This window comes from Mobula hypostoma, chromosome 26 (genome assembly GCF_963921235.1).
Source record: "Mobula hypostoma chromosome 26, sMobHyp1.1, whole genome shotgun sequence".
Classification (NCBI taxonomy): Eukaryota; Metazoa; Chordata; class Chondrichthyes; order Myliobatiformes; family Myliobatidae; genus Mobula; species Mobula hypostoma.
In genome coordinates, this window is record NC_086122.1 from 34,032,161 (window position 1) to 34,055,558 (window position 23,398).

At 43.9% G+C, this 23,398-nt stretch overlaps 1 protein-coding gene across 2 annotated transcripts in view; it reads right to left on the bottom strand.

Annotated features, from left to right (window-relative positions):
- The window catches only part of cnksr1 (connector enhancer of kinase suppressor of Ras 1), a 91,619-nt gene extending 71,127 nt beyond the window's left edge, over nt 1-20,492 (bottom strand). The window contains exons 1-4 of one of the 2 annotated variants that reach the window (XM_063033807.1): nt 20,358-20,492; nt 14,083-14,124; nt 11,107-11,226; nt 213-269 (exon numbers count right to left, since the gene is read on the bottom strand). In XM_063033807.1, the coding sequence (XP_062889877.1) occupies nt 213-269; nt 11,107-11,196 (147 nt within the window). In that variant the 5' untranslated portion in view covers nt 11,197-11,226; nt 14,083-14,124; nt 20,358-20,492. Of the gene's footprint in view, nt 1-212; nt 270-11,106; nt 11,227-11,826; nt 12,275-14,082; nt 14,125-20,357 lie in introns of those variants that run through there. The other variant, XM_063033808.1, reaches the window with a different exon arrangement.
- Nucleotides 20,493-23,398: the final 2,906 nt, after the last annotated feature.

Consider the following 23,398-nt stretch of genomic DNA (forward strand, 5'->3'; position numbering starts at 1 on the left):
AAGAACCAAATCAGCTAGAAGGTTGTTGGAATCTGGAATTTACAGAGCGAGAGAGACAGAGAGAAGATAAAAAAAAGAAAATGGTGAAGGGATGAAAGAAAAATAAAAACAAGCACAGCAGATTGAGTAAGACACACAGATGCAGTAGGGTAACCATTTGCATGCACATTCCAAGACAGGCAGTTAGACAGAGGTGAATAATTGACACTTACATTTAGTGCAGTCCCCGTGATAAAATGCAGCCCATTATTCGACTTGATTTCAATTCCCTGAGAAACATAAGGAAATAGCTTTTAATCCAAAATACAGCCGTAGTAGATAAAGGTGTGACCATTTGCTTAGGGATATGGAGTTTGTCAACTTTGATGTGATGAATCTGGAGCAGTTTGTGCCATTTATTAAAACGCTTCTGAGGTTTAACATCTCAACCACCTGTAACATTATCAGTCTCCACTGCCCATGTGAGCGATAGCCATAGCTGTCAGCCAGGCTCACAGTGAATCACAGATCACTTTTGTAAAAACAGTCTGACATGAGATTTTACTTTAGAACCAAATTACCGCTCTACGCAGAGTGAATGTTCAGAAGTCTGAGGGGCAGAGGGACTTGGGAGTCCTTGTGCGGGATTCCTTAAAGGTTGCTTTGCAGGTTGAGTTGGTGGTGAGGAAGGCAAATGCAATGTTCGCATTCATTTCGGGAGGACTTGGATATAAAAGCAAGGATGTTATGTTGAGGCTTTATAAAGCACCGGTGAGGCTTCGCTTGGGGAATTGTGAGCAGTTTAGGCCGTCTTATCTAAGAAAGGATGTGCTGACATTGGAGAGGGCTAAAAGGAGGTTTACAAAAATGATTATGAGATTGAAAGGCTTGTCATATGAGGAGTGTTTGATGGCTCTGGGCTTCTAATCACTGGAATTCAGAAGAATGAGGGGGTGACCTTATTGAAACCTATTAAATGTTGAAAGGTCTTGACAAGAGTGTATGTGGAGAGGATGTTTCCTGTGGTGGGACAGTCTAAGATCAGAGGACACAGCTTCAGAATAGAGGGATGTCCTTTTAGAATGGAGATGAGGAGGAATTTCTTTAGCGAGAGAGTGGTTCCACTTAATCACAGTGGATGGAGGTTCAGGAACCTGCTTTAAATCTGCTGTATGTTTCTGCAAAGGTTTCAAGATCAGCAAGTGGGCACTTCTCAACAGGTAATGTACAAAATTGAAAAATTATCCACTCCATCCGTTAAATTTGAACAACTTAAAATATTTAACTTAAAACATACGCAGGGCCCTTAGCACTGTCAATGACCTCCTCCATTCACCCAACAATCTATCTGAACCCCTCCTCCCACCACCACCTCAGCATTAGGACAAGGACTGTTAGGATGGGGAACAGCTTCTTCCCCCCGGCTATGAGACTGCTGAACTCCGTCACCACCCAGGTCTCATCGCGTTATACTGTTTACTTTTTAACTTGTGTCATAAATGCAGCTTGCTATTTGTGGTAATATCACTTTACGTGCTACGCGTGTGAGTGATGTGCACTGGGTTTTTCATTTGCCGGTATACATGTATAGGGCTGACTGGCAATGAACTTGACCTTGACCTTGATGTTGGTTATTGGACATTTGAACTGCTCTGCTGCCTTTGTGCTTCCCCTGGACTACCAATATCTCTCAGGGGGTTGACACTTCTATTCCAGTTCTGAGTTGAGAGAAGAGGGAGAAATGGAAACGGCAAAGCAGCAAAGCAGGAGGGGAAAGTGCATGGAGAAGGAAATCTCTGATCTCAAACCTTCCCTGTCTTGCTTTTATATTCTTGTCCTCTTGAAATGAACGTTAAATAAAAAGCAGGAGATACATATAGATCGGAAAGTAAGAGTACACTTGACCCCACATGGGCAACAACCTGCTCTCCATATCATACTGTCCTGGCTTATATATCATGTAGGACACAAAATCCATGGTAGACCCCAACCAACGGAGCGACGGTGAATGACGAGGCAACCAGAAGAGTAGTGTGAACATTTCTAAGTTTAATAATGGCATAAAAGGGCACTTGGCCAAGTGGTTAAGGCACTGGACTAGCTACCTGAAGGTCGTGAGTTCGAGCCCCAGCCGAGGGAACGTGTTGTGTCCTTGAGCAAGGCACTTAAGCACACACTGTTCTGTGACGACACCGGTGCCAAGCTGTATGGGTCCTAATGCCCTTCCCTTGCACAACATCGGTGGCATGGAGAGGGGAGACTTGCAGCATGGGCAACTGCTGGTCTTCCATACAACCTTGCCCAGGCTTGCGCCCTGGAGAGTGAAGACTTTCCAGGCGCAGATCCATGGTCTCGCAAGACTAACGGATGCCTTTATTTATTATAAAAGGTACGTGGTTACGTGTGGTTGTCAGGTGATCATAGAACTGAGCACCTCCAATGTTGAAGAGTCTATCTACTCTCATCCTCTGGGGTACACAGGGTAAACAATGGATGTAGTTCCAAAGGACCATCAAGCCTCTGGAACAGTGGCAGCAAGACAGGACAGGACAGGACAGGAAAAGTGTCTTTGGTGATGCCAATGATTTGAATCAAAATTCACCTCTGAAATGGTAAACGCTTCACGTAAAGGAAGCATGCAGAGAGTTGTTAATCAACAACAAACTGTTTTAAACACTTAGCTAAATAAAACTGGATGAGGTTCAAAAAGTCCTGAAATTAAATCATGAGTGATAATTGCATTTAGAGTCTCAAACTTCTAGGAAGAAAAAATGAACGCATCTCAAGTGGTTGATTAAGAGCCTTTTAAACTCTGTAAAAAGAAGAATGGTTAAACCAGGAATGTGGGCAAATAGAAAGAATCCCTATTACTGATCCAAAAAGGTTACATCAACAAATCAAGAATATCGCTGGTAAAAAGCTCCTCTGTTCTTCAGGTGGATGTTTGAAAGCAAAGGACGGTACCATTATCACGGAAAAAGATGAGATTATGAACAGATGGACTGAGTATATTCAGGAAATGTTTGAAGACGATCGAGGCAAAAAACCACAAATTAAGAAGAACGTTGAAGGTCCAAGTATTTTAAAATCTGAGGTTCGTAATGCAATAAATAAGATGAAGAAAGGAAAGGCAGCAGGTCCTGATGAATTAGTAATAGAACAAATTATCACCCTTGAAGATTACGGTATTGAAAAACTTACCGATTTAAATCAACGACATTTATGAGACTGGATTAATACCAGAAGAGATGAAAAAATCAGTATTTATCACTCTTCCTAAGAAACCTGGAGCAATATAATGTGAATTACATAGGACCATAAGTTTAATGAGTCATGTCACCAAGATACTTCTAAGAATTTTGATGACAAGAGCTAAAAGTAAGATCCAAGCTCAAATAGGTAAAGAACAATGTGGTTTTGTGAAAGACAAAGGAACAAGAAACGCCATATTGATGTTAAGGATACTATCAGAACAAGCTATTCATGTGCAAAAAGATTTGTTTGTTTTATTGACTACTTTTGACTGCACTTGATAAAGTGAAGCACAATAAGTTATTTTAAGTATTACAGGAAACTCTAGATCTAGATTCAAAAGACCTCCGCCTAATCAGAAATCTATACTGGGAACAAACTGCCGCTGTAAGAATAGATGGAGAAGTGAGTCAGTTTACGAAAATCAAGAGAGGCGTTAGACAAGGGTGTGTTTTCTCCCCGATTTAGTTAATGTGTACTGTGAAACAATATTACAAAAAATAAGAGACAACTTGGGAATCAAAGTTGGCGGTGAAAACATCAATAATTTCAGATATGCAGATGACACAGTGTTAATTGCAAGTACAGAGGAAGAGCTACAAAACTTAATTGATATAGTTGTTGAAAAAAGTGCAGAAATGGGTCTATCAATCAGTTGCAAAAAGACAGAATGTATGGTGATATCCAAAAAGGAGAATCCTATCTGCCGGCTAAAAATAAACGGGAAAGACATAAAACAAGTACAGAACTTTTGCTACTTAGGAAGCTGGGTGACATCAGATGGCAGGTGCGATTTGGACATCAAAAGAAGAATAGGGATGGCAAAAGACACCTTTACGAGAATGAAGAGTATACTGACCAATACTAAACTAGGCATGACAACCCGCCTCAGAGTACTGAAATGTTATATTTATCCAGTTATGTTATATGGTTCAGAATGTTGGACAATATCTAGTAACATGAGGAAATGAATTGAAGCAGCAGAGATGTGGTTTTTGAGGAGGATGCAAAGAATATCATGGACGAAACAAATATCTAACGAGGATGACATGAACAGAGCAAACACAAAATGAGAAATAATGTATGAGATCATGAAAAGGCAACACAACTTCATTGGACATGCGATTAGGAAAGAAGTGTTAGAATGCACAGTAATTATGGGAAAGATTGAAGGGAAGAAAGCAAGAGGAAGACAAAGACAAATGATGATGGAGACAGCAGCCAGAGAATTGGAAATGAATACCAATGAATTGATCCTCTTGACCCGAAACAGGAGTGTGTGGGCCATGACAGTCAAAGCTCAAACTGGGCATGGCACATGATGATGATGATGATGATGTAAAAAGTAAATCCACTTCTCTAAAAACAAGAAATTGGAATGAAATTAGATTACACCAACTAAAAATGTTAATATATAATTGAGAAATTCAACTGATAAATTATGGCCCAAATTACAGGAAATAAACATTTTAAAGGGATTGGAAGGGAATACAAATCCACCTAATTGTTACCCATTATTAAATCCTCCAACCCTCCCACCTACAACATCCTGATGAATCTCTGCATTCTCCGCAGGAAGGACCACATCCTTTCTTTAATGTGGAAACCAGAACGATATACAAGTGTGGTGTATTTTAGAAAGTTGTAACCTAACATTCCAACATTGTGTATTCAATATCTCAGTAATATTTGAGTGGTGGGTATGGGTGCCCAGGGAGGGGTAGGACCTCTGGAGAAGGGGGTTTATCATGTCCATTGTGGGTCAGCTCACTCATCGTTGGTCCCCACTGGACACTCTGCCTTACCTGTGGCTCCAAATAACTGTCTGCATGTGACAACGGCCGCACATCTAAATATCTCTATTTTTCCCTTTCAGGGTTCTTTTGAAGACCCTGACCTGGAGTTACACGCTGACTATGGTTCTTTGCGGGAATGGGACCCACTCTCGGGGTTCCATAACTGGCAGTTGTTCGGCACGTCAAAGGCTCGGCCTAAGAGACCAGCTCGAATTCGGAAGCCTTGGGTCTTGGGGCGCTGGAGACTGGCGGATCAAGGGTCGGTGTCATGACAGGAGGCCCGCGTGTCGTCGGGGAAGTTGGGATAGCTGCTGTGTGCCTGGAGACCCGGGACCTTTGCGATCTTCGGGCACAGAGCTCAAAAAAGCAACATAACGGACTTCTAACATCGTAAGCCAGCGAGTTGTTTGTTATGTCTCCCCGCTCGCTGGGAAAATTGGGACACCTCTTATTAGGGAGAGAGAAAACCTGTGATATGTCGAATATCAGGTGAAACGCGAAGTCTTTGGGTAACTGCAAGTCTGTGTCTTTGCTATGGCCTTGCTCACGCTTGCGTGCTCGGTGGCATTGTCGATGCTTGCCGGTGGGGGGAGGGGGGATTGTTACATTCTGCCGCTAATGTGCTGGGGGGGGGTAACTTTGGGGTTCTAACATTTAACTGCCCTTCATGCTTTGGGGTACTCTTCTGTTTGCGTGGATGGTTGCGAAGAAAAGGCATTTCAGGATGTATATTGTATACATTTCTCTGACATTAAGTTGTACGTTTGGACCTTTGAACCCTGGTACACTGCTTCTACTGGAGGGCTAAACCAGGTGAGGGTAGCCAGTGGGCCAGATACCCCGGGGAGACAGGGACATGCCTGTCCTAGCATGAGAAGACTGGGTGGATGAGACCTCCAGTGAGATCCAACGGCCAGGAAGGTGGTTCTGCAACGCTCTGTGGAGAGCAGAGGGCATGACAGGGCACAGAAGTCATGGTCATCCATTGCAACCGGGGAAGACCCCAGTTTGTGATGCGTGTTTGCACCACTGGACCTGGACTTCCGAGGTCGAGCGAGTGGAACTGCCCAGTGCAATGGCTTTTCCACTTTAAGAACTCTCCTGCACTGCTCTCCTGTCATCGTCGGACACGACAGACAACCACTCCTGCTAATATTTGAGTAATATTGTAAATATATTGCTTGATTAAGCATTCTTGTTTAAATAATTCACTCCAGGTTAAATGTAAAAACACATGAATTGCATACACCGAGACACAACCACAGGATACGTCTGCGCCTCACTTAAAGTAAAACACGTGCTAAGACTCACGTCTCTCAGCTCTTTCGTCTTCCTTTGAAATAGTTTCATGTTTTGGAGTTACAAAACATAACACCAACTTTATATTCTATGCTCCAGCCTATCAAAGACAAGCATGCCCAAAGCCTTTTCACCACCCTCTTCACCAGTGCTGCTGCTTTCAGGAAAAAATTGCTGTAGCACTTTTTTTATTCACAGTTATTTTGTAAATAACACTATTCTTTGCATTTCTGGTCGGATGCCAAATGCATTTCATTGGCTTTGTATCTGTACTCGGCACAATGACAATGAAGTTGAATCTAATCTAATCTAATCTAATCTAATATACTGAAGCCGAAGATCCCTCAGTTCAACTATCTTTTGCATTCTACCATTTATTGCTTATGTCCTATCCCTCTTGACTTCCCAAAATACATTACCTCACTCTTGTCAGAGTTAAATTCCATCTGCCAACCCTCCACCCAGCTTTCCATGTGATCTACGTCCTGGAGCAGCCTTGGACAACCTTCCTCACAACACCACAAGTGGTATTTGCAGACTAATCACATCTCCTACATTAACATCCCCAAGTCATTAATATCCATAAAGCAAACAACTGGGTCTCAGTACAAATCCTTGGCGTTCACAAGTGGTCACAGACCTCCATCAGAAGAACATCCTTGCACACGGCTAGCATTGCCCCTTGTCCTCTGGCCAATTTTGGGTCCAGTTGGTCAGCTTAACTTGGGTCTGATATGGCTTAATCTTCTGGGCCAGCCGACCATGCAAGATCTTGTTAAATGTCTACTGAAGTCCATATAGACAATACCTACTGCCCTATCTTCACAGATAACCTCTCAGATATAAACAATCAAATTACTGAGTTCCTTCAACTGTTTCCCCTCTCCCACTCCGTCTCCACACTTCTGCAGCTTGAAACAACAAATTGTGTACTGTATTTCCATGTACAGAATAGTTACACTCCAAAATATAATACATTGGTTATAAAATACTTTGAGATCCTGAAGCCATGAGAAGTCCTTTACAAGTGCAGGTCATTTCTTTCCTCAGAAGTTCAAAGTATATTTATTATCGAAGTATGTATGCATTATACACCATGAGATTTGTTTCCTTACAGGGAGCCACAAAACAAGAAACCCCAAAAGAACCCATTAACAAAACTGACAAACAACCAATGAGCAGAGAGAGAGAAAAAACAAATCAGCAAACGATACAAGAGCATTGAGAATGAAAGTGAGTCCTCAGTCACGAATCCCAGAGCATCTCCACAGCCTCAGTTCAGCATAGAGAACATAGACCTTAGAACAGTACAGCACAGGGAACATGGCACAGAGAACATGGTACAGAGAACAGAGAACACAGACCAGTACAGTACAGGAGCAGGCCATTCGGCCCACACTGTTGTGCCCCAACAGCTAAAAAGCAAATCAAAAAATTCCTGACACCAATCCCTCCTGCCTATACAACGTCCATATCCCTCCATCCCTGTGCCTATCCAAATGTCTCTTAAAAGCCTCTAATGTATTTGCCTCTACCACCTTACCAGGCAGCCATGACTCTCTGAGTAAAAAATTTACCCCTCGAACCTACCCCCTCGCATCTTCAATGCATGCCCTCTGGTATTAGACATTTCTACCCTGGGAAACAGATGCTTTCGGTCCACTCTATCAATGCCTCTCATAATTTTACAAACCTCTGTCAGATCTCCCCTCAGACTCCATCACTCCAGAGAAAACAACCCAAGTTTGTCCAGCCTCTCGTGATAGCACATGTCCTCTAAACCAGGCAGTATCCTGCTAAGGCCAGGCAGCATCTCTAGGAAGAGGTACAGTCGACGTTTCCGGCCCAGACCCTTCGTCAGGACGAAGGGTCTGGGCCCAAAACGTCGACTGTACCTCTTCCTAGAGATGCTGCCTGGCCTGTTGTGTTCACCAGTGACTTTTAAGTGTGTTGCTTGAAATTCCAGCATCTGCAGATTTCCTCGTGTTTACATCCTGCTAAACCTCTTCTGCACCTTCTCCAAAGCCTCATCATCCTTGCTATAGTGGGGTGACCAGAACTGTACAAAATAGTCCAGATGTGGCCTGACAAGAGTTTCATAAAGTTGCAACATATCCTCTTGACTTTTTAACTCAATACGTTGACTGATAAAAGCAAGCATTCCATAAGCCTTCTGAACCACCTTACTGACTTGTGTAACCAGTTCCAAAGAGCTGTCCTGAGGTCTCTCTCTGCTCAGCTACACTCTTGAGGACCTTGCCTTTAACAGTGTACTGTCTCTCTACCTCCCCTCCCCCTCCCTTCTTGCTCTGACTTCGCATTTTGCCGAAGGCCCAAAACGTCGACTGTCTATTCATTTCCACAGATACTGCCCGACCTGCTGAGTTCCTCCGGCACTTTGTGTATTTTGCCTTGCAGATCTTCTCGTGTTTGCAGCGTACTGTGTCTTTGCATTTGCCCCACCAAGGTGCAACCCCTCACATTGATCTGGGTCAAACTCCATCTGCCCATATCTAGAACTGCTCTCTATGGCATTGTATTCGTTGCCAGTCCACACTGTCCACAACTCTGCCAATCTTGGTATCATAGGCAAACTTACTCACTGTCCCATCTATGTTTCCATCCAGAGGCGGGGTAAGTGTTGTGGAGCCCCCGGTCACGGAGCCCAGAGCAGCAGGAGCAGGCTCAGAGGCTCGGTCTCAGCACAGTGAAGAGCGGATTAAACAACTTGAGGAAATCTAGAGATTACGGACTGAGGAAGGCCAGAAGGTCCCGCATTTCAAGGCCCGAGCGCAAAGCTGGAGTGTTGTCCTTCAGTCTGATTTCTCAAAGCTGGTGAGCTCACAAGTAGACTCGTAGCAATAGGTAGGAAAAAACGAGGTGACATGACATATGTTTTGAAGCAGGAAGTGGCTGTTGGAGAACGTGGAAGAACGTTATACAGTATTTAGAAGTGTGTTGGTAGCAGGAGGACGTAGGCAGTCTGGTAGAAACATGAAGTGACAGTGTATGTGGGAACGCCTAACAATGGAAACATGGACGAGTAGTTTTGAAGGTCAACCAGGGTGGCATGGTAGTGTAGTGATTAGCACGAACCTTTACAGTACCAGCGCCCAGGGTTCGATTCCTGCCTCTGCCTGTAAGGAGTTTGTACACTCTCCCCATGACCACATGGGTTTCCTCCGGGTGCTCTGGTTTCCTCCCACAGTCCAAAGCCCTACCGGTTGGTAGGTTAATTGTCATTGTAGAGTGTCCCATGATTAGGCTGGGGTTAAATCGGGGGTTTGCTGGGTGGTGTGGCTCGAAGGGCCGATTCCACACTGTATCTCAATTTTAAAAAACTCGGCATATTGAGCCATTATGAAGTGTGGCTCAGATCAGAGGCAATGGTCCCCTGAGGCAGGAAGGAGAGAAAATATCCCCCAACCATAAACACAAGAACCTCGCTTCACAATTGAGACAAGCATGTTGCATTATACACAGACTCGACGTGCATGCACAATAAAACTCCAGTGAAGGGTGTTATAGGTGCTCTGTGCCCCCACTAGTACATAAAAACGTTCACAGGCAGTCGCCTTTGACTGCTGAAGCCCTGGGGACCACTGCTGAGCGGCTACAGATCATAAACAAGACAGTGGCTTGTCAGTTTGACTTGCAGAATGATAGATGAAAAGAGGGTTGATAAGACAGCTTGGATAATTCATTTTACCGATTTAATGGGCTTTCCAGACCGATAAAACAAAGGGTGAAATGTATTTGTGGAGCAAAAAAAAAAGTGGCTGAATTAATAGGAGAATATAATTAAGCAATTACTTGAACCAAAGAGAAAGGCAGGTCATCAACGTAATATCTCAGTTGAAGGATGTCTCTAATTATGGAGCTCCCCACATTACTGGCCTATAATGTCAGCCTAAAGCACATACTCAATCCTCAGTGGAGCTGTAACCCTTTAGCACTATAAGCAAGGGTGATACCTTGCCAGCACAGCCTAACTGTTTAGTGTCACCGCACATTAAGATATTACAGGGTGTATAAAACATACCATCATTCAAGAGAAGTGATAACCACCCTTGATCCGTGAGATATAAATACAGTACTGTGCAGAAATACTGTAATTTTATATATGTGAGTGTTGATAAACTTGGTTTGGATATCGGTCTGAATTTTGAACTGAGAGTGGGAAAGGGGAGGGGAGGGGGGAATCATGGTTGGGAGATGGGGAAGGGAGTGGGAAGCACCAGAGAGACATTCTGTAATGATCAATAAACCAATTGTTTGGAATCAAATGGCCTTGACTGGTGTCTCAGGGCTGGGTGTGTCTGCACCCACACCACACACCTCCCCTGACACTCCCTCTCTGCCCCTTGTTCCACACCCCTCCCACAGCACTCCACCCTTACCATTGCCAACATCCTCTGCTCCCACCAGATTTACAACCTTGCTTTCCACTCCACGTTGACAAAATTTCAGTTGAAGGATGTCTCTAATTATGGAGCTCCCCAAATTAGCCCTATAATGTCAGCCCAAAGCACATACTCAATCCTTAGTGCAGCTGTAATCCTTTAGCACTTTAGTACTCTGCAAAACACTTAGGCACTCTATCTATATATGTGACTAAGACTTTTGCACAGTACTGTAAATGTGCCTTTGAAAAAACATTAAGAAAAAACAAAACTGGAGATTTTCTAGACTCTCTACAGCCCAATTTCATCTAGAAATAATGTCCATGATTTGTTGCATCCTCGATCTCCAGTATCCTCAGGAGAGGATGCAGACTCACCAAACTCTGTCCTGGCGAAGTGGTAAGCAAGTGAATAGTCTCCAAGCAGGCCCGCTGGTTCACCAGCTCCTCAGGACTTTCCATGACCATCCGTTCACAGAAACTTGAAAGCTCTCTGCACTAAATCAGAAAGGAGTTTGGATGATATAGGACCAAACAGAACCAATTACACAGCAACATTACCCTCCCTGCAACAGCATCGCCTAGAACTGACCCTTAGTCAGCTACAGCAGGAAAATTACTATCATAGTACATTCATGTCACCACTTACTCCCCTGAGATTCCTTTTCTTGAGGGCATTCACAGTCAATACAAAGAAACGCAATAGAATCAATGGAACACCTCACACTACAGTAAGGCCAAACAAACAATGTGAGAAAGATATCAGACTGCAAATACAAAGATTTTGAAAACCCAAATAATAATATTAAATAGATAAGCAATAAATATCAAGAACGTGAGATAAAGAGTCCTTGCAACTGAGTCCACAGGTTATGTGAACAGTTCAGTGTTGCGGTGAGTGAGGTTATCCCCTTTTGTTCAAAAGCCTGGTTGTTGAGGGGTAATAATTGTTTCTGAACCTGGGGGTGTGAGTCTTGAGGCTCCTGTACCTCCTCCCTGGTGGCAGCAGTGAGAAGAGAACATGGCCTGGATGGTGGGGGTCCGTGATGATGGATGCTGCTTCTGTGTAGGTGTGCTCAGTGGTGGGGAGGACTTTACCTGTGACGGACTGGGCCGTATCCACTATTTTCTGTGCTTTTCTGTTCGAGGGCATTGGTACTCTGACTCACAACTGCAGTTCCACTGAACTCCTTACTGCACATCTTGTCCCGCCAACTACCGCAAACAACTCCTGAAAAGGTACAATGCTGTAGTTGTGTACTTCTTGAACAAGCTCTACAAACGACAATTAGCATGGAGGGTGAGAACATCTTCCAGCATTCCGATTCTAGTGGGCAGGGGACAAACAAAATGGAAGTGTTTTCTACAGCCAAATCTCCTCAAGGCATATTTCAAATTGCTCCTGAGTGGGACTCAATTATCAGCCACAGAACACTGTATGTTAATGTTAAACACAAAATAATCTGTAGATGCTGTGATCAAAGCAACGCTTTCAGTACGCTGGATGAACTCAGCAGGTCGGGCAGCATCAGTTAGAAACGATGAGTTGACGTTTCGGGCCGGAACCCTTCGTCAGGACTGAAGAATGAATGGTGGGGAAGGATTTGAAGAATGCTTGTAGCTTCAGTTGAAAGACCAGTAATTTGAAAGACAAAGGGGTGGGGGAGGGGAAGCATTGACGTCATAGCCCTGAAAACGATGGGTAGTAGAAGAAGGAGGCGGAACCATGAGGGAGCTGGGGGAGGGGGTAGAGTGAAATAGGGATAGAGGAAGGGAGGGGGAGGGAATTACCGGAAGTTGGAAAATTCTGTTCATACCTAGAGGGTATATGAGGTGTTGCTCCTCCAACCTGAGCTTAGCCTTGTCATGGCAGTAGAGGAGGCCATGTATGGACATATCTGAATGGGAGTGGGAAGCAGAGTTGAAGTGGGTGGCTACTGGGAGATCCTGTCTGTTGTGGTGGACGGAGCGGAGGTGCTCGACGAAGCGGTTCCCCCAATCTGCGTCGGGTTTCACCGATGTAGAGGAGGCCGCAACGGGAGCACCGGATGCAATAGATGACCCCAACAGACTCACAAGTGTTGCCTCACCTGGAAGGACTGTTTGGGGCCCTGAATGGTAGCAAGAGAGGAGGTGTAGGGACAGGTGTAGCACTTACGCTTACAGGGATAAGTGCCGGGTGGGAGATCCGTGGGGATGGACGTACGGATAAGGAAGTCGCAGAGGGACCGATCCCTGTGGAAAGTGGAGAGGGAAAGATGTGCTTAGTGGTGGGGTCCTGTTGAAGGTGGCGGAAGTTGCGGAGGATAATGTGCTGGATCCGGAGGCTGGTGGGGTGGTAGGTAAGGACAAGGGGAACTCTGTCCCTGTTGTGGTTGCGGGAGGATGGGGTGAGGGCCGAAGTGCGGGAAATAGAGGAGATGTGGGTGAGGGCATCATTGATCACCGTAGAAGGGAAACCACAATCCTTAAAGAAAGAGGACATTTGAGATGTCCTGGAATGGAAAGCCTCATCCTGGGAGCAGATGCGGCGGAGACGCAGGAACTGGGAATAGGAAATGGCATTTTTGCATGTGGTGGGGTGGGAAGAGGTATAGTCGAGGTAGTTATGAGAGTCAGATGTAATTATTATTACCTAAATGTTTATTTAGATTAAATATTTAGAATAAACAATTAGATAATAATAACAGTATGTTAATGTTGGTATTTAGTATTCTCAACGTAGAAACTGTTCTTGTGCTTGCTATTGGTCTGAGGTAGTTTCTAGAATGGGAGCTAGACCTGCAATATTAATTAAGCAGTTTTGACGTGCTGTAGCCTTTTTCAAATAATGCTCTTGTTCTTTTACCATCCCAAGGCACAAATGGGACATGGGTTCACCAAATCATCTGAGATATCAATCTAAACCTTCAAACTCTTACAAGCTAATGTCGCTGCTGGCAACCTAGCACGGGTTGTTATCCTTGTTTGATGTGCCCTCTGATCAATCCAATAATGGTGTTCCACAAAATTGAAGAACTGTATTCAATCCTTTATCAGCAACTAGCAAAACAAACAATCGTGAAGTGATACAATTAAGCGCAATTATGCGGTCAACAAAAGATATATATCGCCCGGCGGTCCCCAGAACGAAACTGCCCAGAACAAAGCACGAATACGCAACTTATTCCCTTCACTTTTACCACGCCACCCACCCACCCACCCGACTAACTACCCGAATAAACACGCAACACAGAACACAGTGCAGATAGAGAACAGATGCACAGCTCCTACAACCCTCTGACTCAAGGGCATTCAGATGGTACTCGGTTTCATGATAGAGTGGTAAGAAAGAGATAATTGGTTCATACTTACAATGCTAAGTATCCAGTTTTCTTTCTCTGTCTGGCAGTATTCCTAAACAATAGATATCAAGTTTAAGGATTTTAATGACATTTATATAATAATTCAGCTAATAGGGGCTTGGTAATCATGTTATAACTAAGATATTAACTTGGCAAAGTGTCAATCTGTTAAGCGAAGCATACATCTGGGACTTATAAAATATAATAGATTCCTCAGAGGGTATTAATATGTTGCATGTCAGTGTGTGATAAGGGTATGATTTAAGCTGTGGAGAGAACACAGCATTAGAAATATTGCCACTGTCTCTAGGATTAGGGAGGGGGATTGCTACTGATCCTCAGTGGATTCTCCTGGCACGTGTAGCTTTCCGGACTTTGGGCAGCTCGTAGCACAGGTGTGGTGTTTTCCACAATGGAACACTCACACATGCATGAAGGATAGCCACTCAGGTAAAGACGAGAAAGCGTCCAAGAACTGTGAAGTAATGGCTGAGCAATAGTTTGTGATGGGGTAGGAAGCAGGGGAATAAATAATGAAAATACAAAGGGCATACAGGGCAGGTGGTCTGAAGGTTCTGTCTGACTTGTGGAAGTATTTTTATAACTATTATGGAATTGTGGCTTAAAAAAAGGGGACAGGAATGCCAGTTTAATGCTCCTAAGAGGTTTTTCACATGAGAAAGAGGGGATGAAATAATAACAAAAGATAACAAGTTCATCAAGAATGATCATCAAATCCCCAATGCTCTCTGTGACACACTGAAGACTGCATCGGTGCTGTTTCACGCACCCATGTTGAGCTCATCAATTTCAACAACATTCTTCCGACTTCCACCCTGCCCTTAAATTCACTTGGTCCATTTCTGACGCCTCTCTCCCCTTTCTGGATCTCTCTGTCTCCATCTCTGGAGACAAACTGTCTACTGACATCTTTTATAAACCGACCGATTCCTGCGGCTATCTTGACTATACCTCTACCCACCCTGTTTCTTGTGAAAATGCATTTTTTCCAGTCTCTTCGTCTCCACTGCATCTACCCTCCTGGACGAGGGTTTCCCTTCCAGGACATCAGAGATGTCCTCCTTCAAAGGACAGGGTTTCCCCTGCTCCATCACTGAGGCTGCCCTCACCCACATCTCCTCGATTTCCCGGACACCTGACTTCACCCCATATTCCCACTGTCTTAACAGTGATAGAGTTCTTCCTGTCCTCACCTACCACCCACGAGCCTCCACATCCAGCACATCATTCTCTCCAACTTCCGCCATCTTCGAAGAAAATCTCAAAGATGTTTTATAAAGAGCAGGAAGATAACTAAAGAAATTGTAAAGCCAATTGAAGATAAACTGCGCAGTGGCAGAGGATACAAATACAAATCCTATTTTAAAACTTTGCAGACGAGTTTATGAGGGAAAGGATTGACACTTGTAGTTAAGGAGGAGGTATATGAAATATTAGCTCGAATAACCGTAGTAAATTAGGAACTATCAAGGGTTTGAGTGTCTTTAAAAGCAGATAAATGAATTATCAGGCCTGGATGTACCATAAGCAGATTATAAAAAGAAATAAAAGGAGGAAATTGCAATGGTTTGTCGATAATTTTGCAATCTTCCTTGACTAAAGGAGTGTACCAGAGGTTTGGAGGAATGCAAATTTACCTTTATTTAAAAAGGGAGGAAGAGATAAACCAATAATTTACAAGCTAATTGCTTTAATTTCAATTGTATACAGGTTATTAGGGATAATTTCATTAAACCACATAGATATTATTTTAGAACAGGGGTTTCCAACCTGCGTCCACGGCCCCCTCGGTTAACAGTAAAAAAAATTTGGGAACCCCAGAATTAGAAAGCTACAGTTTCATCAGGACGGTCTGCATCAAATTGTTAAGACACGTGCACTTCTGTTGAGGTGATTACAAGGAGGGTTGATGAAGGTTTGATGTAGTCTATTTGGATTTCAACAAGTTTTGACAATACCACATGGAGACAACATCAAGATTTACGAGGATTTCTGTCCATATAAAATTGTGAGCCATTCCTGGATGCGAAGGAGTATAAATAAACAAAGCATTAAAGTTACTGCAAACCCTGTCTTGGGAATTCATCAACTTCATAATGCCACACTCTAGGGCGGTGTCTGATTTTCACTGAACCATATATAAATAAATCACACTCTGCTTACATTATCAATATGCAAATGCTCTCCTGAAGGGCTGGTGTGTTCAAATGAGAAAAGGTGAAAAACCACAGAAGTGCTAAAAAGAAATCTTCAGATTTCATAGCACTTGTTTGTCAACGTCTCGCACGGGTACATTTAAGGGGAGGCTTGCTAAGTATCTGGGGAAGGAACAGAAAACCATGCTGACAGGGTGAGATGAAGCTAGAAACAGTGTATTAACACAGGCCTTTCGGAAACTAAAATAAACCTGTTAGAGCTGTATGGCCTGTTTCCGAGATGTAAGCTTATCTGCAGTTCTATGACACTGCGTAATATTTATTGAGATATAGTGTGGGAATATTCCCTTCCAGCCATGCTGCCGAGCAATCTCCCATTTAGCCCAATCAAAGATTCAAAAGGTTCATTTTATTGTCAAAGTATGCCTGTACAACAGAACTCTGATATTCGTCTTTTCCAGATAGCCATGAAATACAGAAAGACCACGGAAGTTGCTGAAATGGTGGGACAATTTAAAATGACCAATTAACCTATCGATCAGTACGACCTTAGACTGTGGGAGGAAACCAGAGCACCCGGAGGAAACCCATGCAGTCACGGGGAAAAAGTACAAACTGTTTACAGACGGTGGCGAGATGGACAAACCTTATGGATAGTTTTTGTCAGCTCCACACATAGCCTGATGATCTCCTTCTTCATTTCAGTGTAATCTATGATGCATATAAATGGGTACCTATTTGGGCAGAGCAGAAGTATGGTTAGAAATTCTCCACAACTGGTGAACTCCCACCACCACCAATGCCCTTTGATTCTGCTCCATACCTCCACGTGCATCAAACTATTCCACACTTGCACCCAAACAACAGGAATTCTGCAGATGCTGGAAATTCAAGCAACACACATCAAAGTTGCTGGTGAACGCAGCAGGCCAAGCAGCATCTATAGGAAGAGGCGCAGTCGACGTTTCAGGCCGAGACCCTTCGTCAGGACTGTCCGACGAAGGGTCTCGGCCTGAAACGTCGACTGCGCCTCTTCTTATAGCTGCTGCTTGGCCTGCTGCGTTCACCAGCAACTTTGATGTATGTTGCCACACTTGCACCCAACCGGTTTCAAACTACACTCACATCATGGTTTTCTGATAACACACTCACACACACACACACAAAGTGCTGGAGGAACTCAGGAGGTTAGGCTGCACCTATGGAAATGAATAAACAGTCCACATCTCAGGCCGAGTCCCTTCTGCAAAACTGAGAAGGAAGTGGGGGTAAGACGCCAGAATAAAAAGGTGCGGGGAGAGGGGAAGGAGGATAGTAAGGTGATAGGTGAAGCCAGGTGGGTGGGAAAGGTAAAGGACTGGAGAGGAAGGAATTTGATAGGAGAGGAGAGTGGACCACAGGAAAAAGGGAAGGAGGGGAGACCCAGGGGAGGTAATAGGCAGGTGAGTAGAGGTAAAAGGTCAGAGTGGGGATTAGGGGAAAAAGGGAAGGGGGGGAAATATTTTTACCAGAAGGAGACTTTAATATCTTCTACGTCAACCAAAACTCACACGATGGGGTTGCTCTTCCTTGTTAATGCAAACCTCTTCAGTTTCACATTTCCTTCTCTGCATGTAATCCTTCTATGTAAACCTTCTACTTCTGTCATTGGCTCAGCAATTGCTTTATGCTTTCCTTCAGAAAATCTTTTCCCATTAAAACACCTGATGTAAGTGCAATTTATGTGTTGAATGTTTGTTCAGTGTCCTGTTAACTACACAGTGATGTGCCTGAGTGAAAAAAAACCAAACAAATCCAAAATAAAAACAATAAAAGCTGGAAAAACTCTCAGCTTGTCATTACATAGATTATGCAAATTTAACAATACTTTGCATAGATGCCATCATCATTATGCGCCGTGTTGTATGACCATTACATGCCGTATCTGTGACATGGGTGATCATGGTCTTTGATCATGATTGTCCTTGGAAAATTTTTCTACAGAAGCGGTTTGCCATCGCCTTCTTCTGGGCAGTGTCTTTACAATACGGGTGACCCCAGCCATTATCAATACTCTTCAGAGATTGTCTACCTTATGTCTGTGGTCGTATAACCAGGACTTGTGCTATGCACCAGTTGCTCATACGACCATCCACCACCTGCTCCCATGGATTCACGTGACCCTGATCGGGCGGCTCAGCAGCTGCCCGAGGGTGACCTGCAGGGCTTGCGGAGGGAAGAAGTGCCTTACACCTCCTGTGGTAGGGACACATGTCCACTCTGGCACCCGGTTACATAGACAAGGACCTTAATCTTTCCTCAGCTGCCCATTATTTCAATAAGAGTGTATTTCAATCTGTATTGCCCATGTAATAACAAATTGAGTTTTTGCAGCTGCACTGCAAGCCCCAACCTTCTCTGCTTCCCAGATTAATTTACATAAAAACATTAACTGCTAGAAATAATCAGCAGGTAAGGCTACATCTATGCAAAGAGAAACAAATTGAGTCTTTATTCCAAAACACGAGATGTGTTGCTCTTCTTACAGATGTAGCCGAACCTTCTGACTGAATCAGATTGGTTGTTACTGTCTTATGCGATACAATTTTTTTTTGTGGCAGCAGCATTTACTGTTTTTATTTTGAAAATGGGCAGAAAAATGGTTGATGGAATTTAAGCAGACGTGTGTGAGGTGTTGCACGTCAGTCGGACCAACCAGTATAGGTCTTTCACAGTGAACAGTGGGGCACTGAGGAGAGCAGTGGACAACAGGATCTGGGAATACAGGTCCATAATTTATTAAAAGAGGCTTCACAGGTAGGTAGGGTTATAAGGGAAGCTTTTGGCGCATTGGCCTTCATAAACCAAAGCATTGAGTACAGGAGATGGGATGTTATGTTGAAGGACCTGAGTTATAAGGAAAGATTGAATAGTCTAGGACATTATTCCTTGGAACGTAGAAAACAGGGGAGATTTGACAGAGGTTTACAAAATTACGAGGGACATAGATGAGGTAAATGCAAGCAGGCTTTTTCCACTGAGGTCATGGATTAAAGGTGAAAGGAGAAAAGTTTAAGGGGAACATGAGAGGAAACTTCTTCACTCAGAGGGTGGTGAGAGTGTGGAACGAGCTGCCAGCGCGAATGGTGCATGCCAGCTCCATTTCAACGCTCAGGGTAAGTTTGGATAGGTACACGGATGGTAGGAGTGTGGAGGGCTATGGTCCCAGTGCAGGTCGATGGGAGTAGGCAGTTTAAATGGTTCGGTACTACCAGATGGGTTGAAAGACCCGTTTCTGTGTTGTACTTTTCTATGACTATTTCCAGCATCCGCAGTTGTTTTGATTTTCATTTACTGCAAGAAATCTAAACTGGTGCAAATAATTATTTCCTCCTTTATACCAATAAAGCATTTAATGTTTGACAGTTACCACACAATAGAAGGAAAAAAATGAGATGAAAGACAAGTACTTCATTTTGTTGGCTAAAGAAATAATCAAAAGTATTAATTAACATGAGAAATTTCAAGTCCCTGGGTGTCAACATCTCTGATGATCTATTCTGGGCCCAACATATTGACGCATTTTCAAGGAAAGCAGAGCAGTGGCTAAACTTCATTGGGAGCTCGAAGAGATTTGGTATATCAAAGATTCCAACAAATTTCTACAGATGTACCATGGAGAACATTCTAACTGGTTGCACCACCGTCTGGTATGGAGGGGCCACTGCACACGATCGGACAATGCTGCAGAAAGTTGAAAACTAGTCAGCTTCGTCAAAAAGATGATGCCTCAGAAAGCTGGCATCCATCATTGAGGACCCCCATCACCCAGGGCATGGCCGCTTCTCATTGCTACCATCAGAGAAGAGGTACGGGAGCCTGAAGACACACACTCAATGCTTTAGGAATAGCTTCTTCCCATCTACCATCAGATTTCCGAGTGGACAGCAAACCAGCCCATGAACACTACTTCACTAATTTTGCTTTCTTTTGCACTAATTATTGAATTTATTTTTATACATATTTCTTATTGTCATGCTTTTGATGTATTGCACTGTAACACTGCCTGAAAAGGACAAATTTCAGAGTATATGTCACTGGTATTAAATATGATTCTGATTTTGAATACCTGTTCAGCCAGGAAAAAATAGCTTTGGTGATTTGAAGAAGGTCAATAACGGAACTGAGAAGATCTCCAGACGTTCTCTGTGGACTGGGGGTGACTTTCCTCCGACTGATAATAAAGGATTGAAGGGTTCCAGAGACGGCTCTCAGCTTCTCCATTAGAACCTTCAGGTTCTCTGTCTCGAAGTCATAGGTCTGAAAGTGAAGGCAAAATTATTCAAAAAGAAACTCACTGGGAAGACAGCCATTTACAAACCCAATTCACTTCAGAAACTACTAACCACACAATAACCTTGTTCCCTTACAAATTGTTGGATCATAATTCACTGAGGTGATGAACAAAAAGTCAGGATCGTGGCTCCTGCACATTAATGTTGCATAAGTGGTTAGACCAAAGATGGAACATTTAATCTGGAACATCTCATCATTAAGTGCCAATCATTATACTTACTGAGAGAGTTCTCCATCTGACTGCAATTTACATACCACCAAAAGGTAGATGCCCAACAAGTATTTGGTGCATTGAGTGTGATGATTAACAAACAAGAAACAGCCCACCCTGATGCCTTTCACATCCTTGATGGGGACTTCATTCAGGCTAGCTTGAAGAAATCTCTGCCCAACTACAATCAGCAAATCTTTTGCAGCACCAGAGGTCCTGGGGAGAAGGCAGGAACGGGGTACTGATTGTGGATGATCAGCCATGATCACAGTGAATGGTGGTGCTAGCTCAAAGGGCCGAATGGCCTACTCCTGCACCTATTGTCTATTGACCCAATACATTCACCAACTGCTACACTACCATTGAGAATGCCTGCTGTTCCATCCCTCGTCCATACTTCAGGAAGTCTGACTATCCGACTGCCCTCCTCCTACCTGCACATAGGCAGAGATTAAAGAGCAAGGCTCCAGAGGCAGGGACAACAAAGAAGTGGGGTCGGGAGGGAGAGCTGCAGCTACCGGACTGCTTCAGCTCAGTGGGCTGGGCCATGTGGAAGAAATTATCAGAAGACCTAAATGAATACATGATAGTTGTCATAGACTTTGTAAAGACACTCATGGGCGAGTGTGGCCCCAGCAAATCGTTAGATTCTTCCCCAACCAGAATCCCTGGATGAACCCAGAGATTCACAATCTGCCGTGGGCGAGATCAGTGGCATTCAAGACTGGCAACCTGGGAAGTACAAGAGGTCCAGGTACGACCTCCAGAAAGCCATCTCCCATGCAAAGCAGCAATTCTATACTAAACTCGAAACACAGAGGGATGCTCGACAGCTGTGGCAGGGCTTGAATGCCATCGCCTCCTATGAAGCAAAACCAAGTAGTGTGAATGACCGCAAGGTTTCACTCCCAGATGAGCTCAATGCCTTCTACGCTTGCTTTGCCCGTCAGAACATAAAAGCACCAGCAACCCTGCGATCTCAATTTCTGAGGCTGGTGGGAAAGCATCTTGCAAAGGGGGAGCCCACGGCAAGCTTCTGGCCCAGACAGCGTACCTGGTCAGGTACCGAACACCTGTGCTAATCAACTCGCTGGATTGTTCATGGATATTTTCAACATTTTGCTTCAGCAGTCTGAGATACCCACCTGCTTTAAGCAGGCTTCAATCATACCAGTGCCCAAGAAGAACGTGGTGACCTGCCTCAACGTAGCACTTACATCCACTGTGATGAAGTGCTTTGAGATGTTGGTCATGAAGCACATCAACTCCTGTCTGAGGAGTTACCTATTTCTGCAACAATTTTCCTACCATCACAACAACAGATGCAATTTCATTAGCCCTTCACTCAGCTCTGGAGTAGCTGGCCAGTGAGGATGTAAATGTCACCTCTTCATTCATGCTCAGCATTCAACACCATCATCCCTTCAAACCTCACCACTAAGCACCAAGACCCAAGCCTCGCTATCTGTCAGTGCAAATGGATCCTCACTTTCCTCATTTGCAGACACCAGTCAGTTCGGATTGGCAACAGCATCTCCTCCACAGTCACCACCAGCACAGGTGCACCACAGGACTGTGTGCATAGCCCCCTAACTCTACTTGCTTTCTACCCATGACTCTGATACTCAGTATAGCACCAATGCCATATTTAAGTTCGTTGACAATACTGCTGTTGTTGGCCGAATCAAAAGTCACGACGAATTGACATACGGAAGAAGGGAGATTGAATGGTGTCAGAACAGCCGCCTCTCACTCAGCATCAGCAAAACCTAAGAGCTGATTTCTGACTTCAGGAGGAAGAAACCGGTCCACGAGCCGGTCCTCTTCGGGAGATCAGAGGTGGAGAGGGTCAACGACTTTAAATTCCTTGCTGTTATTATACCAGAGGATAAATACCATCACAAAGGCGGCAAAACAGCAATTCTACTTCCTTAGAAGTTTGTGTAGATTCGACACGTCACCAAAAACTGACAAATCTTTACAGATGTGCGGTGAAGAGCATTGCAACTGGTTGTATCACAGCCTGGTCTGGAAAACCCAATGGTCAAAACAGAAAAGCCTCCAGAAAGCGGTAGATACTGCCTATTGAGCATGTTTATATCTGTCATTGCCACAAGAAAGCTATGCCCACCGTCAAGGGCACCCACCAACCAGGCCATATGCTCCTCGCTGCTGTCATCGGGAAGGAGGTACAGAAGCTTTAGGTCAACACCTCCAGGTTCAGGATCAGTTATTGCCCGACAACTATCAGGTTCTTGAACTGGCTTGGATAACTTCAATCACCACAACACCGAACTGAATCCGCACCTACAGACTGACATTCGAGGCCCTTACAACTTACGTTCTCTGTATTTCTATATTTGCACAGTTTATCGTCTTTCGCACACTAGCTGTGTGTCAGACTTGGTTTATGTATAGATTTTCATAAATTTTACTGTATTTTTAAAATTTTCCTGTAAATGCCTGCAAGTAAACTAATCTCAAAGTGGTATAATGTAACATATATGTACTTTAACACATCTTACTTTGACTTTAAACGGTACAGCACAGGAACTGCCCATCGGCCCACAATACTGTGCTGAACTATTTACATTAGTAATCAA